The sequence below is a fragment of the Hypanus sabinus genome, chromosome 12 (genome assembly GCF_030144855.1).
Source record: "Hypanus sabinus isolate sHypSab1 chromosome 12, sHypSab1.hap1, whole genome shotgun sequence".
Taxonomy (NCBI): Eukaryota; Metazoa; Chordata; class Chondrichthyes; order Myliobatiformes; family Dasyatidae; genus Hypanus; species Hypanus sabinus.
The window spans coordinates 31,847,926-31,860,166 of NC_082717.1; the positions used below are offsets into that span (position 1 = coordinate 31,847,926).

Genomic DNA, 12,241 nt, shown 5'->3' on the forward strand with positions numbered 1-12,241 from the left:
GTGGCTATATGGGATAAATTGCCAAAAGAGGTGGCATAGGCAAGTACAGTTATAAAGTTTAAGAAAGCATTTGGACGAGTAGAGAGGGCGATAGGCCAAACTCAAGCAAATGGGATTAGTTTTGATTTGCATGCTGGTCATTGTGGATGGGTTGGGCCAAATGGCCTGTTCTGTGCTGTATAGCTCTGTGAATCTCCATACTTTAATCCTGCTTTTGCTATGTTTAGAACTGCTCCTTTAACAGGGGATACTAATGCCCATAACAGGAACACATGATTTATTAAAAATAATTAATTGCTTTTTAGTATAGCATTGGCAGTATATGATGGGAATATTATAAAGCAATATTATGTTGCTTTACTGCAGTATAGTATTTCATGTTATAATGTAAAGATTAAAGGTCCTGCAACACTGAAACACTGGAAATTACACATCAAAGAGCCAAATGCAGCTCAGGAGCCATGGTTTGGGTATCTGTGCCAGTTCATTAGCCAGGCTTGTGGTTTACTAGTCAGGTAATATAGCTAATTTGAAACCATTCCTATTAAAGGCATATATAAAAAAAATGCAGGTGGGAAATTTTTATTTGCAACAGTTATAATCTTCCAAATGCACTCTTGTTTCATGAATTGTGCTGCTGGATTAGAATATTGCAAATGTCATTCCATTATTTATAAAAAGGTGGAAGAGAGAAAGCAATTAACTGAAGTTCTCTACTGGGGAAAATGCCAATATTTTCGACACTAAGATGTGATTTAGCAGAAGTGGACTGGATACAGCTACTTAAAGGTAAATCAGCATGAGAGCAGTGGGAGGAGATTGTGAGGGTTCAGAGGTAATATGTTTATACAAAGCAGTAGAATGAAACTCCAAAATCTAAAACCTGATGGATGACAAGAAGCAAGCAGGATAGGATAAGGCAAAAAAAAGGAAGCTTATCGGATACTGAGAGCTGAATACTTCAGAAGCATAGTGAAGCATTGAAGGATCAGAGGTGAAATTAAAAGGGAAATTAGTGAAGCTCAGCGAGAATGTGAAAAATTAATAGCAAGGAAAATCAAGAGAAACAAAAAGTACTTTAAAAATATGTTTTTTAAAAAAAGGTGTTAAGGAAAGAATAATTAGATTCCAGGAAAGTAATCTGTTTGTTGAGCTGGTAGATGTGGCTATTCTTTGTGCAAATGTGAATACTTTGTGTTTTCAGGGATGTGGGAGTTGATGCAGTATATAATGAGAACAAGTGAAAAATTTTGCAAAGATAAACATAGTGAGAGCGGAAATATGAAGGGATTTAGCTTTGAAAGTAGATAAAATGCCAGGTCTGAATGAAATAAATCCAAGGCTATTAAAAGAACCAAAGGAGGAAATATTGGAAGGTCTGACTTTCATTTTCCAGTCCTTGCTGGCTATAGGCATGGTTCTGGATGAGGTGGTATGCTTATTTTCAAAAAAGTGGAAAGGATAGACTTAGTAATTACAGATCAGTCAGCTTCTTGCCAGCAGTGAGCAAATTATTGGAGTGCTATAAATTGTTAATTAGAAAAATACAGAGAGAGCTAGGTGGCATTGCCTTTTCCCAATAGTTCTGACATTTGGATCTTGAAACAGTAGAGGTCCTGAAATTTTTGTGTATGAGCTTTAAGTTCCTGGATGTGTTTGGAGTTTTGCTGAGACCAGCCCTGCTGGTTTTGACAGTTTTATGCTGGGAAGTCGGCACTTGGATCTATTGTAGGATCCAAAGAGCCCACTGTCTTCATTGGGAATTGCAAAACAAAGATTTCAAAGAAGAAAAGATTCAAAGAAGAAAACAAAGAAGAAAAAACTACTTCCAGTATAATAAAAAATGTATGTACTTCAGATGATTTCAGTTAACTCTTTAGTTTCAATTTTGTATTTATTTACTAAAATGTTAATAATGTTATAATATTGTTTTCTCAGTGTGATGCCAGATGACTCTCATCCAATGGAGTCACAGAGCAATATAGATATAGGCCATTTGGTCCAAATTTCCTGCATCCAGCCCATATCCCTGCATGCCACGTCCTTCAAGTGCTTCTGAAGTGATCCAATTGTACCTGTCTCAACATTTTTTCTGGCATTGCAATCAGTATGCTCACCAACCTCTGGGTGGAAAAGTTTCCACTCAAGTCTCTTTTAAATCATTGACTTCTTGCCCCTAGTTTTTATGCTCCCTAGTTTAGGTCTCAACTACTCTGGAGAAAAGACCGTCAGCATCCCCTTTATCTATGCTTCTCATGGTTTTGTAAGGTTGCCCCTCATCCACTTGCATTGCAAGAAGTAAAGACCCAGCCCGCCAATGCAACCCTATAATTCAGGCCCTCTTGCCTTCTAGTCTTGGCAACATCTTCATAAATCTTCCCCTCAATCTTTCTAGTTTCAGCACATCTTCTATAATTGGGCAAGCAAAACTGAACACTATAATCCAGCCTCTGTCTCAGCAACAGAGCTCATAGAGCTCTTATAAATCTTGGAACTTCTCCCTTCTGCCTCTCCCTTGCAGTCTTTTCTCTTCCATAACACAAAAGGTATGTGCCTGCCATAGAGAGTGTGCTTTTTCAGATAGCCTGTAGCAACTTGTTGGAGGCTGCTGTCAAATAAGTGAGTTCCCACCAGGAACTATGTAGCAGACTCCTCCTCATGCTGCTTCAAATGTCTTTTTGACAAGTTTCACAACTCTTCGTTAGAAAACCCAAATGAGCATAAGTGCTATACTTGCCACTGTTTATTGCTATAGCAAAGTGTGAGGTGCACTTGTTAGGCATTGTCAACAGCTTTGTACAGTTTGTGGCTCTATTGGTCACTATTAATCATGATTTTGAGAACTTACGGTCTGCCTTTTGAAAGAGATATTCAACTACTGATCATTAGTCTGTGTAGCAAACAGTATTGGTTCTCTTGGGTGTATTTTCATATCTTGCTAACCAAATTCATAATGTTTTGATATTATTTAATTTGGTTTTTTTTGTGACAGCTCAGTCAGTACAGATCAGCAGTATAGAGGAATAGTGAATACACTCTTTCAAACCTCTGAAGGGCATGTTTTGCTGCTTTTTTAACCAATGTTATGACTTCTTTTTATTCTCACCATTTTTTTAGAGTCAAGTTTTCCTTGTATTCATTTTCCATTTTGTTCTACCAAATCTAAATGTGTTAGTTTACAGTTTCACCGGGGTGGGGAGGGGTGTCTAGCAGCTCCATTATTTATCTTGATTTTTTTTTGTTTAACTCTAAATTTCGGGTGACTATACTTTTTGTTGATAAAACCAAATCCAAGGTTTGGCGCTGCTGGCATGACAGGGCCACTGCATTCTGATGAAGTTTAGGAGCCCTTAAACCCAAAACTACATTGCAGCCCAAGTGTGGTTACTGGGACCATGTAACATTCTTTTACCCATTAGCATTGGCCACTTATCATTTTGGAAGAAAAAGGATAAAGGATTAAAGATTAATTATAGATAATAATGATAGTATTTTTCTGTACTTACGTTATGTATAATTATTGTTGATCCTGAGCTCATTGATTTTATATCTGAACCAGTTTAGCGTTAAAATGCCTGGGGAGCTTCTATTCTTTACTAAAATAGGGAAACCTTAGCTGCTGCTGCAAAATCTCTGTCCATTATAATTTCCTCAGCTCCTTCTACCCTGTTAAAGCACTGTAGGGCTAATCGCTTTGCATTTTGTCAGTTTAAGCAATGAGACGGATTAAATATGTAGTGTATGATTGATTAAAATTAAAAACGGTACTTGGGTTCCTCGTAGATTCTTCTACATGTTGACTCTAATTCCATAAATGTGCAGAGAATTCTTTTTCTTTTGGTTTATTAAAATTTCAGTTATTTCAATAGGTTGCCTGACACCATTTCAATATAAAGCACTACTTGATCCTTACCAGCACCACTCAGGAAATACAGTTAAGTACCCAAGAGCATTCATAAAGAAATAATTTATTTCTGGACTATCTTTTGTGGAAATGTTTTTAAAGCATTATCTGTTATGCTAACAGGATGGTTTGTGGTCTGAGAAATAGTTTCTTTTTTGTCTCAAATACAATAACAAGCTATCAATAGATAACATTTCCTGCAGAAGTCCCACAGGTTTGATTCTACCATAGTTTTGCTGAATTTGGGTGCTGTTAAGAACATAACATTTGGTCTGGTGCAAAGAGCAGGAAACTAGCCAGGGAAAGGGCATGAATTATAAAGAGAATTGAATGGAGCTCTGTTTATGAATAGCAAGGGGGTATTACAACTTGCAAAGTAAAAAGGATCCATGGTACAACTAGATGAGGTCTGTAGATACCCATGAAATTATACATCAACACGGAATTATGATTTGCTTATCTTTTTAGAAAGTTAAAATGAATTGCCACTCCCAAGTGCATGTCTTACACCAGCTCCTGGATGAGTTGAAATGTCATTAGCTAAATTGTAGCTCATTGCCGCTTCTGCAAATATTTCCACTTCACTGCTCTTGATTCTATAACCTTCTGTGATTTACATTTCAGGCCAATGCAGAAGTACAAAACCTGGGTAGAACTTAGCTTCCTCCCCATGTTTATGTTGATCTTAGAAAGTTCTTTCCCAAATCTGATAAAGAGTTCTTAAGCTGAAAGGTTGACTTTGTTTCTCTCCCTATGGATGTTCCCTGAGCTGCTGAATCCTTCCGGCATTTTTGATTTGTTTCAGATTTCCAGAACTTGCAGTGATTCTAATCTAAGTACAGTGGGACACACCAGGCTTGATATATTTTGGCTAAATTAAGTGGATGCCCTAATTAGCCGAAGCATCATGGAAATAGTTAAATGATATAAAAAAGACAAATTACCATTTAACTGCGTAAAACATCAGCTGTAATGGGTAAATCGGCTTGGGCCAAATGCTGTATTAGATCCTTGGACCTGAGGAAACAGATGGGGAGGTGGACACCATTGGTAAGTGCAAAGGTTTCATTTGGATGTGGGCATCCAAGGTGGATGGGGCTCGTTGAGGAGCGGGGTACAGTTACTGGATATGGAGCTATTTAAAGTGCATTTATAAATAACCTGGAGATATTTCCAGGAGACAAGATATAGGAATTAGATGAGACATCAGAAAGAAAGGTAAAGTAAGAATAAAGCTAAGAGTCCAATGTGCGATCTGGTGATCGATACCACATCATTATTAGAGTTCAGGACAACTGTTCCAAAATAGGCAGAATGTGCTTGTTGGATTGGACAGGTGGGTAGCTTGTGAAGTAGCATACTGCTTTGCCTGTGACACTGATTTCTTCTGCCGGGCCCTCAATACCATGCTAAATGCTGCTTCTCTACTGGTTTTGGAGCTGAGGTTCCCAGGATTCAGTGGGAACGTAGAATCGCTGGTGGGGAGAGTTCAGTTATTTTATGAGGAGCTGCCACCCATAAGCCAAGTATTAATAAACTCCAAAAGTTTTCCTTTTATTTGTTTTCTACATAACTGACAATATACCTTTGTTTTTTTTATCCTTAACTGAACAACCTTTATCAGATGTTGCTGAAATCATTGAAAGAAACAAAAAACATGGGCTATTCAAGTCTGGTTCTGTTACAAGCCGGTAAGATGCATTTTATATTATTTATGTTACAGTTAACAAATTATCTGCTGTTTATTAATCCCATAAAAGTGAGTACTGTGCTGTGTGAGGCACCATTTAAGATTTATCAAAAAATGACCATTTAATATTGAGAATATTTAAAATAGAATTCAATATATATGTGAAAGTGAGAGAAAATAATGACTGAAATAAAATGAGTACTTTTGACAAAAGGGGAGATGTGATAGAGAAATGAGAGGCATTGAACTAAACTGAACCAAACTGGGAGCAAACCTGTTTTATTGTGTGCTAGTATATGGTAGATATAGTCATTTCAGGAGGGAAAAGCAGAAAAGTAAGGTTAATCTTCCAATCAGTTTCAACAGGAGGTTAACAAATATGATAAATTTCATCATATTTTTTTCTGAAATTACAGTGGATTCAGATCCTTCTTTGAATTTTGAAGGGGAAAATGCTAAGACTGTGGGCCAAAAGTTCATCAGTACATGCCAATCCAGATTAATTCATTGTTGTGCAGTGTCTCAGTGACTTTTATGATGTTCTAGGATCCTGATCAGCAGTCATCAAGGCCCAATTTACATTGAATAGTCCTTGCATAAATATTAGATCTTTTACTTCATTGTCACAGCAGAGGACATTCAGAGGAAAAGAAGATGAATCTGCTGACCAGAGAACCATGCAGGACAGAAATATGGAACAAGGAGTAATTGTGGATCTGTGGAAAAGTTTGACATATGGGGTGCAGGGTGAGGTTTGAAGCTTGTAATTGGAGACGGAAGAGCATTGAATTACCGCTTGGGGTTGAGAACTCAGGGCTGCTGAATGAAACAGAGTAGATAAATAATTAAATGAATAAGCATGATTGGGAGGGCAAAAACATAATGCTATATAAAAGAAAAGGTCTGATTTCTTTTTACCCAGGCCTGCTACTGAATCCAGCGATGGAGTCTTGCAGGTTAGCCTCCCTTCTCAGCAGGGTTGGTCTGCAGCATTTTAATCAGGTGGTCTTAATGAGAAATCAATATATTTCTCCATAAAAAAGAGATGCTAAGAGATAGTCCCAGACCTATCGTCATTTGTGGCAGGGCTCAGATGATATAATGGGTCACAAAACAAAGTCAGGCAGAAATTCCAACAACAGCACATCTATTCCAGATGAGCTTATAAAATTCTGTGCACATTTTGAACAGAAGGGACTGGGTATGTCACCACCCGCCCTGACAGACACAGGTGTACCTGAATCTTCAGTCATCATCACATGTGTAAGATCAGTCTTTCCCTGAGGAAAACCACAGAAGCTATAAGACCTGGATGGTGTCTGTACCGTGTCCTTAGATCCTGTGTGGATCAAACTGGCAGGAGTATAGTCAGACTTTTTAAACCTCTCCCTGCTTCAGGCCGTAGTTCCCTTCTGCATTTAAGAAGACCAGTAACCAAAAAATCAAGACTACCATCCAATGAGTCTAACATTTACCATCATGAAGTGCTTCTAGAGGCTGCTTATAACACTCATCAATTCCAGCTTTACAGATAACCTTGACCCACTGCAATTTGCCTATTGTCAAAGCAGGTCTATGACAGATGCCATCTCCCAATCCCTAAACTCTCCTCTGCAGCATCTTGACAGTATAGAACATAGAATAGTACAGCACCTTACAGGCCCTTTGGCCCACAATGTTGTGCCGACTCTCAAACCCTCCCTCGCATATAACCCCCCCCCCCCACCTTAAATTCCACCATATACCTGCCTGGTAGTCTCTTAAACTTCACTAGTGTATCTGCCTCCACCACTGATTCAGGCAGTGCATTCCAAGCACCAACCACTCTCTGAGTAAAAACCTTCCTCTAATATCCCCCTTGAACTTCCCTCCCCTTACCTTAAAGCCATGTCCTCTTGTACTGAGCAGTGGTGCCCTGGGGAAGAGGCACTGGCTGTCCACTCTATCTATTCCTCTTAATAAAGACACGTAGATCAGACTATTATTTATTGACTACAGTTCTGCCTTCAATACTATTTTTCCAAGCAAGTTCTTCAACAAAGTCTGGACCCTGGAAAACGCTTCCTTCTGCAGCCTGATCCTTGATTTTCAACCCAACAGAATGGAGATGGTAATGGTAGGCAGCAACACCTCCGCCATAACCTATTTGACTCTTGCCCTGGAGCAACAATGCAAAATGCTGGAGGAACCCAGCAGGTCAGGCAGCATCTACCAAGAGAAATGAACAGTTGATGTTTTGGGCCAAGAGCCTTTGTCAGGACTGAAGAGGACCAGAATTTAGAGAAATCAATATTGATGCGGTCAATTTGGACACTACCAACAAAGAATATGAAGTGCTTTTCTTTGAATCTTCATCTCTTTTCCTGCCCTCCTGTCACCTGGATTCAACTATCAGCTGCCAGCTTGTGCTCCTCCCCCTCCCCCCTCCCTTTTCTTCTGGCTCCCACTCTCTTTCTTTCCAGTCCTGATGAAAGGTCTCAGCCCAACATGTGCACCGTTCATTTCCCTCCATAAATGTGACCTGACCTGCTGTGTTCCAAAAGCATTTTCTAGATCTGCAGTACATGCGTTTTCTCATTTGACTCTTACTCTGGGTGCCCATTTCCATTGGTACCAGATCCCACTGTCACCTGAAAATGCGTAATACCCAAACCTATCTGCAGCCCATCACTTAAGGGAAGAGCTGCTTCAAATCTGGCCCATTAGCTGAAATTGTAGTTCTCGTGGAGATCCCCCAAAGAAATTGTTCCATGATTCAAGATCAGGCTCTAAGATGAGGTTACAGTGAAGACTGCTAGAAAATGTAAATGACATCAGGTTAACTCAGGACCTAGCTCAATATAATGGGCCAGTTAATGAATAATTAGCTAATAGTCACTAGTTAGATGCTAGGTGAATGTCCACTGCAGTCTCCTTCATTGTACTCTGAGAAAAAAATGGAAGGAAAAAGCATGACTAGTGCCAAGAAATAGAACAATAATTGATGCTAGAAAAAGATTCTAATCCAAGTAACTCATATCTCAAGTTTAGGAGCATTATTTCGATTAACTTCTTGTACCAATGATTAAATTTTTTGTGTATATGCAGGGAAAAAATAGCTGATTACAATGTTTTAATCAGTTAAACAGGTTTTGATATCGGTGATAGCTTTAATACAATAGAGTTAGTAATCTACTGGATAAATGCTTGACAGAGATAAAAAGTAATATCTTTAATCTCCTTTTACAGGCTTAATACCTGTCAAAAAGGATTTAATATTCAAAAGCCATTTTAATGTTTTAAATTTTATTCATATTAGCTCCTTGTTAGTGAATTGAACTGTGGAAATATCATTTTATGAAATTTTACTGCCTCATTAATTTAATCAGTGATTTCTTTTTAAAAAGCAATCCAGTCCACACAGTTTTCTCTGATAAAATGATCTGTCTAGTTTCATATCAGTCAGATTAGTATCATTTAAAGCTGTGCCGATTAAAACGGATACTGAATGCAGGATTTCTAGATAATCCACAGTAGATTATTCATCAATAGACCTGCAATAACACGGCCGTGCTTGCGTGAAAGGTATCACGGAATAAGAATGCACTAAATTGTGCTGTCTGCACTCAGAAATCTGTTGCAAGCTCCAGAAACTCCCTGACATGGTTGAAACTCCCTACAACAGATCATATAACTTGTGTCTTCAAATGCATAGATATTAGAGAATGATTTTATAAGCACAATCCTAGTCCAGTTTTGTTGTGAAGATTATTGGTAGTGAGCGTACCAATACTTCTGATATTGCCTTACACTCCACCAGAATTTCTTCAGAACTAATTACTTGATTTGACACCCAGATCAATATGTAGTCATATTGTTAGTGAGCTGATCACGGAGGAATCTAACTACATGAAAGTGCGGAGCAATGTAAGGCATATAATCTTAGTCTGTGGATGACAGGAGAGTCAGAGAGAGATGACGGATATGAGAGAGGAAACAAGATACTGGAAAAATGAGGAGGATTGAGTGTATTCTCTGAGCCAGCATATACACAGTGGGCTGAATGATTTTCTGTTTTATGAAAAATGGGAAAATACACACTATATCACTTCTTTTAAGTCCATTGTTTTCTCACATTTTTGTCAGTACCTGTAATTGTATTTCCTCAGTCTGATGATATTGTATTACTGTGAATATTTGAAAAGCCACAATAGGATACAGTGAGAGGGTGTTGAACATTTCTTTCAGAGTGATGGTTCCCCAGCTGAGGCTAAAAAGGAGCTAGTAAGTTCTCATTAAGACTTGATATTGGGTTTATTGGCAGAGATGATGAATAAAGGGTACAATAAAACACAATCCTGTACTTCAAGGAAGGTTGGGGAATAATTTATTACAAAGGCTAAAGTTGCATAGTGTAGACTAAGGGTGAGGGAATATTTTGGATCTTGCTTGATACTTTTTTCAGGACAGAGATCATATCACAAAAGTTTCTAGCATTGAACAGAGTGGGTTAGAAATCAGAGTAAGGACAGGAAATTCAAGTGTGCTCTAGATTAAGTGCAAGATGGGCACTGTGCTAGTGGGCATAATAGTCATGAGTTTCTTACTGCAGGCTGAATAGCCAATTCATTCCTTAGGGAATAAAGTAGTGCTCCCTGCGACTGAAGTGTGGAGAAATGGAAGTAAAGGACTGAATTAAAGATTATTTATTTTCATTCTTCAGGGCACAAATTTAAGGAGAACAAAATTATAACCATTTAACAATTACAGCATGGAAACAGGCCATCTCGGCCCTTCTAGTCCATGCCGAACGCTTACTCTCAATTATTCAGAGCAGGACTTCATAGCGGTTAATATAATGCAGTGATAGTGCCCATGACCCAGGTTAATTTCCCTCGCTGTGTGTAATGAGTTTGTCCATTCTCAGTGTGAGCAGTTTCCTCCCACATTAGGTTAATAGGTTATTTGGTCACATGGGTGTAATTGGGCCTGTTACCATGCTGTATCTCTATATAAATAGCTAGGTGTGATGAAGACAATCAGGTTGTGTGGCTAGAATGGTGATCAATTATGTGTGAGGTTTTGTTGGGTAACAAGCAAGTAATGTGGATGGAGGGTGTGTAGTTGGAGATTTAATCTGGACAAGGAAGTTCTGGCAAAAGCAGAGATCAGATAAGTTTTGGTAATCTTGCAAGTGCTAGGAATTTGATTAAGAGTCATGAGATGGTGTGCAAGTTGAAGCCTCTGTTGGCAGCCGTGGCATTTGGAAAGCTGCTGAGCATTAGTACATTGCTGGACCATTTAAATCAGGATGAGAAATTGATGGTCCAGTGATGGGTTTAGGAGAGTCAGGCTGAAGTTTGCATTGTTGCTTGGACTATCTGGAGGCTTTGGGTGATGATTGGCATCTTGGAACACTTTGGGATTGGAGTTTTTTGGAGATGGAAATTTTGTTAACTGGAGAGGCTAAACTGGTGTGTGCAGAGGCTGGGAGGTGCGAATGAAAGGTTAGGGGTTAGGCCTTAGCCAGCAGGATTCTGAATCAGTGTCAGTTGAAGTGGTCAATGGACAGGAAGGGAGTCTCAGTATAGTGGAGTGGAGGGATGGAATGAAGAGAGCTAATTACAGAGCATTGTTATATACAGTCCCAGTTCAATCTTGCTCTGTGAAGACCAATTTGTCCCAGAGTGTCCAATGGTTGTGGTTGCCAGGACAAATTGGTCAGGATTGCTAAAAGAAAAATTACACAAATATATTCAGCACAGAGCTGTTGAATATATTCAACACGGAGTTGCTGAGTAGGCCAACGTTTTGCACTTTTGTTTCCTTATTTGATTAATATTTGACATAGAAATTAGCTCCGATGTGAAAGCTTGACAAAGGCAGGAAGTGTCCTCCTAAGTATTTGAAATGATGAAGATGGTACAAAAATGGTCATTGTTGCATTTCACTCTGTGGTTAAGTCTGTTTGTAATTGCTTACCATGGAAATAAATAATGCTTTGAATAGTATTTGAACAAGATCTACTTAATTTGCAGATTAAATATATCTTTGTAAGCTGTTTAATTAATTACTGTATATTATTTTACATATCACTCAGCAAATAATGATTGTATTGGTATGATACTGAAATATATTCTGATTTGTTCTTGGACTTCATGAATCATTTTGTTCCATGTGGAAGAAGTTAGTATGTAAAAACAGAAATGCATACCTATTTAAATGATAAAAAGATCTAATTTTTTTCTTGTCGCAGTTGATTTGTACCTTTTGATCCAAGGTGCAACACAGACTCTGGATTCATGTAGAAAAACTTCTGAGTATCTGGAAGTGATTTCTCTTCATGTCTATAGAATAGTGGTTGCTTGAAGGAAGACTAAGTGTCCCAATGTTACAGCACAATGCTGAGCACTCTGTTGCCCAGCAAAATGCAGCATTTTGCAGATGAGTGAAGTTGGTGATAAATAACCAGTGATTATTAACACTCAGTACACAGAATTATGTCTTGTGGAAGCACTATTTCTCAACAATTTTCTTTTCTCGGTATGAGGTTGAAATGTATTATTCACCAGTGCCAAATATTTAAATATTCTATCACGCTCATGTAACCTTAAACATTGGAAATCAATGTCAGAGAAAAAGCTGTTTAATAAAAAAAGGAAGAATCA

General features: G+C 38.4%; 1 protein-coding gene across 3 annotated transcripts in view; it reads left to right on the forward strand.

The window, feature by feature from the left end:
- The window catches only part of camkmt (calmodulin-lysine N-methyltransferase), a 325,277-nt gene that overhangs the window by 262,343 nt on the left and 50,693 nt on the right, over positions 1–12,241 (forward strand). For all 3 annotated transcript variants that reach the window (XM_059985734.1, XM_059985735.1, XM_059985733.1), the window contains exon 7: positions 5,529–5,595. In XM_059985734.1, the coding sequence (XP_059841717.1) occupies positions 5,529–5,595 (67 nt within the window). The remainder of the gene's footprint in view (positions 1–5,528; positions 5,596–12,241) is intronic.